Source organism: Myxocyprinus asiaticus, chromosome 34, assembly GCF_019703515.2.
Source record: "Myxocyprinus asiaticus isolate MX2 ecotype Aquarium Trade chromosome 34, UBuf_Myxa_2, whole genome shotgun sequence".
Classification (NCBI taxonomy): Eukaryota; Metazoa; Chordata; class Actinopteri; order Cypriniformes; family Catostomidae; genus Myxocyprinus; species Myxocyprinus asiaticus.
The window spans coordinates 31,834,696-31,841,275 of NC_059377.1; the positions used below are offsets into that span (position 1 = coordinate 31,834,696).

Here is a 6,580-nt window from a genome sequence, read left to right on the forward strand (position 1 = left end):
GTTGTAATATCTCTCTCAATCCACAATTTGAACCAAGCACAAAATTATTTAATTTCAAATGAACCGTTTGTTTTCGCCACGTGAACTATTCCCTATTTAAAATTAGCATATATATATATATATATTTTTCCCTGACTGGTTAGTTTATGGAATCAAATTTGAAATGCAGTGACACAGCAGACAAACACTTGCATGTGGCACAGCATGCTAGGGAAAGCATGTCCAGTGACTTCAAACCTCTCCAGAAATCACACAGTGATGTTGAATGCAAGTTCTGATACAAGCTGATAGTCCCCGAGATGACTTCAGCTCATTGTTTTACTGTAGACGGGGGTGAGGTCTACACATTTTCTTCATGAGTGCAAATATCCCATCTGGCCCTTGAAGCGTGCGCAACTTTTTCTGAATTTAATTTCCAGGCCGTACCCTTATATAGTATTAAAAAGCTAGGATAGGGAATTACTTCTCAAGAGTTATGTGTCCTTTGTTTTTCGAAAAATAAAAAAAATTATATAAAAATATAATCTTTGAGAAACAAATGTCTCATGCTCAATGTATAGGCCTGAATGGGTTTTTCTGTTTCAAACTATGCAAAAAATGGTGGCGGTGTAAATGGAACCAACAAGACTTCTTATTTTTGTTAATTTCTAAATATGAATGAATACACCTATGTTTCATTGGTAAATGAGACAATGTGGTGTGGCTGATAGGTTTGACAATTTTAGGTACTTAAAGGAATATTCCGCGTTAAATTTAAGTTCAGCACAATTGACAGCATTTGTGGCAAAGTGTTGATTACCACAAAAATTTCGACTCGTCCCTCATTTTCGAGGTTACGGTCAGGGGACTTACAATGGAAGTGAATGGAGCCCATTTTTGGAGGGTTTAAGGGCAGAAATGTGAAGTTTGTAATTTTTAAAAAGCACTTGCATTTTATTTTCTGTTAAAACTTGTATTATTTGAGCTGTGAAAAAATGTAAATCGTTTTTTTATGGTCATTTTAGGGTTTATGTTGTCATAACGACAAAGTTGTAAAATTGGAAATTACACAAAAGTATTCAGTTGATTCTTTTGAAAAGGTTTTTAATCAAGTGAATCCAAATTTAGTTTTAAGGTTTTTAGGAAAAATGAATCTTAAACACCTCATTTAACTTATTTAACTATTTTAAATAACTAAACCTGGTTCCCGCCATGAATATAGCCATAGCTGGCATGGCGTAAAAAATGAAAGAAACACAAACAAACACACAAAAAGTTGGTAAATGATTTTCACACAAATCATGTTAACATGCATATTGTTTACGTCATGTGGCTTTATTTTTGAAACGGTGATTATTAACATTTACGGATTGGCCATATTCCCTTCCACTGTAAATGCCTCACAGGAACCACGATTTTTGCTTTTTTTTTAAATTTTTTTATTTATTTATTTTTTTAAGAAAAGGAGAGATGAGTCGAAATGAATTCTTGTGAATATCAGCATTATGCCACAAATGCTGTAGATTGAACTAAACTTGAATTGGGTGGTGGTTGTTTCGTATTGTCGGGTAGGGGTGGCGTTGTTGTTTTGTATATTCACCCATTGCCATCCCCTAGCTTCGCATCTGAATGCACATGGGAGTTTTTTTTTTTTTTTCTAGATTAGGACTATCAGTTTGCAGTATTCTAATTTATAAAAAATTCAGTTTCAGTAATGTTCAAATTAGATTTTTACCAATGGCTTTGCTGCAGCCATTTTTTTTCTGTTTGACAGTGTACATTATAATTATTACAACTTATGTACAACAAGCAAACTTTTTTGGGGGTGTTTACTGCCTTTTTCCAAGAGGTGAGTGCTGACATTTAGATAGTGTATTGTGCTCCAGTTACAGGCGAAATAAATAATCTGGATCAACCAGTGATGCTATAAAGCACTCAGAACTGTTGATGCACGCTGATTGCTTGAAACATGTCTGCGAGTATACTTGCCATCGATTATGCTATTATGTGGTGGATCAGTTTGTTTTTTAACAGCAGTCTGCTATGGGTACCATATTTAGACCCCAATCTATGTGCATATGTGTTAAATGTGCAAGAGGCATGTGTGTGTGTGTGTACCTGTTCAGGTAGAGGCATGTTTGTGTTTCCATGTCCTCTGTACATTCTGTTCTTGTCAATGGTAGTGTAAATATGCAAGTACACAGTATGAAATTCAGAGTTGTGTAAAGTCAAGTGGGCAGTTATATATCTTTCAGTCACAGCGCCGAAACGTACACCCTCATGTAATGTTACTGTATGCTACAGTGAGCACACTGGTCAATACAGGGAATGCACCATTAAAACTTGGTGTAAATTGAGCAGTGTAAATCGTTCATAAGCATTCTTGTATAGAATTGTTGCATTGAATACACACACTTGTTCTGCTTGTTTCATGAACAAGGCCCATTAATTTTACAGGACAAAATGGCTTATTTACAGGCTCTGTATAAATCTGAAATGAAACTAGTAATGTTGTGTGCTAATTTAATTTTCTAATTTAATCTGGAGCAAAATTTGCAAATTGTACCTGTTCATAGACTTGTTGCGCTTAGATCTTCTTAATGATGATGATGAAATGTAAACATTAAATGCTGTGCCAAGATTCTCGACAGTTCGAGCTGATGCATTACTTTGTCATCCTGAAAGCAACCTTGCACCTAGTCATTTCATTCATTGACAAATTATAGTTGATTAATTAAGAGGGATTTGGTTGGTTTAGTTTCTGACCAATAGGCTTGTGGAGATATGAAGCTAAATGTAGAATTCTGAATTTCTAATAACAGGAATAACACTGATGGCATGCTAATGTCTGAACCAAGACCGTTCCTTCATATAAACCCACTTTTAACTTGACCTCGCATTTATCATATTATCTACATGTCGGTGTTTGATAAATCAAAAAAGGCACCGTGGCAAAATGGCAAATATCTCAGACAATGCTTTCTTGTCTAGTCAGGTTTTATCTGTCTGGATATGCAAAAGCTGTCTATCAACTTCACATCAGCAACCAAGGGTTAATTTAAAAAACAGATGGGGCTGGTCATGTACATATACAGGCATTAAACAGAATTCAAAGACGTGTTCCTTCAACAGCCACTATACATAACAATCTAATCATGTAAACAGAAAAATCCATTGGTAATTTGGATTTACCTTTTTACTATTGAATTTTCAGAATGTTTAGTGAAAAGCTGAGGTCTTTTGAGCAATATAAAGCTTGATTAGACACACTGAGATCCCAAGGTGAAGTGGACTAGATTGGCGGAGTTTTAAAGGAAAACACTGACGGAAAGCTTTTGAAACGACCTGAAATTTCTATCCATTTGAATGTTGTTTTTTTTTTTTTTTTCTTTCTCCCTGTTCTGTGTCTGTAGCTTGCTTGTATATGTACTGCCTGATATTCACACTATTAATATGTATTTGGACTTTGACCCTGGGCCGCACTGTACCTGATTACCACCTCCACATCTATATCCATAAGCTTGATGTACAGCCTTTCTTTATCAGTTATCCTAATTACTTGATTGATAAACTCCAAATTGGACCAAATAGCCTGGTTTTGCCTTGTCAAACACATGGGTGGTATTGGAGGTCTGGTCTGGGCAGCAAATCCCAAGTTCGTGTTTTGTGCCAGTTGATAAACGGCAGTATTTTTCAGTGGCTCGCAAAATTGCTTGTGACAGAGGGATAACTGATTGCTTGTGTATGTGTAGATTAGGGAAACATTAAAGGGCAATATTAGCAAAAACCGTTGGTCAGATAATTTTGTCAAGGAGGTTTGAATGAATAATGAATGTAATTTTTAAAACGCCTGTGTATTTTCACTGTGTCCATCTCACAAGGATGGGACTAAAGTCTTTCCAATTACTTTCCATCTTCCCCGTTTTATAGTTTTGTTCTTGGACTCGTCACAGTTCAAAACCTTTGGTTTTCTTAAATCTATATACAATCACCTTACAGAATAACTTAATTTAGGTGACCAGCTACAAACTATATAAGATATTGATTCACATGTCTCCTCTACATTCACTGGATTATCAGTGGATTCTATGGATTTGACATGTAAAATGTAAATCTTCATTTTGGTTAATTGTGAGGGATTGTTCTGCTACTTAGTCTTCATCCCATGTGATGTTTCTTGTCAGATTCCAATTCACACTGTTTCCCTCAAACATGAATGTGGTTTGCAAGAATCTGGACCGTTTAAATCCAAATATGGTCAACCTGTGTGATAGATTGCCTTGTGTGTAATTTGTGATGACCCCTCACACTCTCCCTTTATGCATTTGCAGGAGCTGTAAGCTGCAGATCAGGAATATTCCACCTCACATGCAGTGGGAAGTAAGTGTCTCTTTTTCATTACCCTGGGGTAAAGGGACTTGCACAATGTTGGAGCAGTATTGTGATTAGCTGGCTCACCACCACACCTCAGCAGCATTGGTATTTGAACCACCTGCCTCCTGAGTAATGTCCCAGAATTTGACATCTTGGACTACAGGTGCTCTTCCAATGTCCAAGGCCAACAAGTCATATTTTGAGTGTTTTTAAGCAATTACCCTTTAGATTGATTAAATTAAAAGTGAGATATTTCATGCAATCTGTTGGGAAGCAGCCTATAGTGGGTGTGTTCTGTGTAAAAGTGTGTGTGACCAGAATTCTGAGGTCTGAGTTTCATGAAGCCTCATCATGTGATCTGGAGTTGCAAAAAATTATATTACTGATGTAAGGCTTGAAAAAAGATTTGGATTTTGATCTAATGCTGCTTTCACATAATTTCAGAATTACTGTAATTACGAGTTTCCAACTAGTAAAAACTGTCTTTGTCAAACTTGGAATTACAAGTTGGAACCTCTGAATTTTATGAAAAAGTTAATTTATATCAAATGATGTACCTCTACACACATTTTGTTTGATATGCAATTAAACAGATGTGCACAGGTTTTGTGCTTAAATATTTCAGCAAAAGCATATAGAGGTGAATTAATGCAATGATTAAAGTGTTATGAGTATTGCCATAGAAGCAAATAACTTTCTAGGACTATAAGACACAGCATTAAATCGCTATCGACCATTTATCACTTTCCCATTTCTTTGATCTGTGTGCTGTTACTTTTTCACTAACGGCATGCCTGGTATCTGACTTGTTTTCAGATTTCTTTGTGGGTATTTACACTTTGTGAAAAGGACCAAATGTAAATGCGCACCAAGACGGATTCGAGACTGATATAAACCTTCAAGGGTGGTTTGAGATGCATTCCAGGCAAAACTCGGTCAAGTGTAAATGCTTCTGGCTGTTTAAGCTACTATGTAAACTTTACTCTGCTCAAACAGTGCTACATCAGCATAGGGAAAATGCTAAATGTATTAGCGGTTATAGCAGACCCTTGTCTAGTATAATGTGGATCTCACTCCGATGACAGCATAATGTTCCAATAAAAATTCCATTTACACCTTACTAGTCCACTGGAGCCCATGTTAATAACATCTTTGTTTTGCTTCACTTACTAATCAATGTATTGGCAAAACTGCTTGCAAGTGTGCCTCATTACACTGCTCTTTGCCCTCCCACTCCACATGTGAGCACACAAGATCCCAGTGACCCCTCTGATTACTCGCAAGACATGCTCTCTCTGCTATTCCCTCGGTCTAATTTCTGTGCATTTAGATGATTACGAATAGTCCCTTACAGTAGTCCACAAAAGTGCACTAATCATCAGAACCAGTTCTGATTCAAGTGTATTATGCTCTCTGGCGACGATTGAGACAGTGAATATTGAAGAGGGGTTCCTGCAAATACTGAGGACATGTGATTTTGTATATAAAGTATGGCATCAACTCAAATTGTTATAAAAGTAAAATGGCAGCATTTTCTGAGAAGGTACCTTGAGGTGAATGTTCCTATCTTTTCAATGTTGTTTTTCAGTGTTATTGATTTCTACAAGCTGTAAAATTTAAAATAAAAACAGTATTTTAGAAAAATGGAAATGTATTTTAAGGGACCTAATGTGTTGGGAAATAGCAGTGAATTAATACTAAGGAACCTTTATATTCTTGCCCTATTTAGTGTTAAATATAGCCTTAATTGTCCTCATAGCAATTAATACCATTCGGAGAGTTAAATATCACCTTTAACGATAAACTTAGAAGGAAACGATCTGTGTCATACATGCACACTATAGATTCCACTGTGCGTGTCATGCGCAGCAGAATTCTGCTGAAGAATTTGATCCGTCTGATGAATCATGTCTACTCCGCTTTTGCCTATTGTAGTGTAGTGCTCGCACTGCCAGTATTATATGGGCACAGAATATTGTGTAGTATTGTGATGAGCAAGCAAATGAATCGTTTATAAACTTCATAAAGGCATGTATTCTTTTCATTTTTGTTAAATGTAGTGTGGATATCAAAATGAGTGAATAGTCCAGTTTGTAAACCAGTGAATTGTACCTGGCCAACATCCTCATTTTGAAAAACTGGGATAAAATATTGTAGTAATTAATGTAACTTTCAATGCTTCATTTTTGTAGCAAATGTGGTTAAGCAGTCCGCTATTTAAAATAAG

At 36.1% G+C, this 6,580-nt stretch overlaps 1 protein-coding gene across 3 annotated transcripts in view; it reads left to right on the top strand.

Annotated features, from left to right (window-relative positions):
- LOC127425021 (insulin-like growth factor 2 mRNA-binding protein 3) overlaps window positions 1-6,580 on the top strand; it is a 38,736-nt gene that overhangs the window by 5,147 nt on the left and 27,009 nt on the right. For all 3 annotated transcript variants that reach the window (XM_051670612.1, XM_051670610.1, XM_051670611.1), the window contains exon 3: window positions 4,311-4,359. In XM_051670612.1, the coding sequence (XP_051526572.1) occupies window positions 4,311-4,359 (49 nt within the window). The remainder of the gene's footprint in view (window positions 1-4,310; window positions 4,360-6,580) is intronic.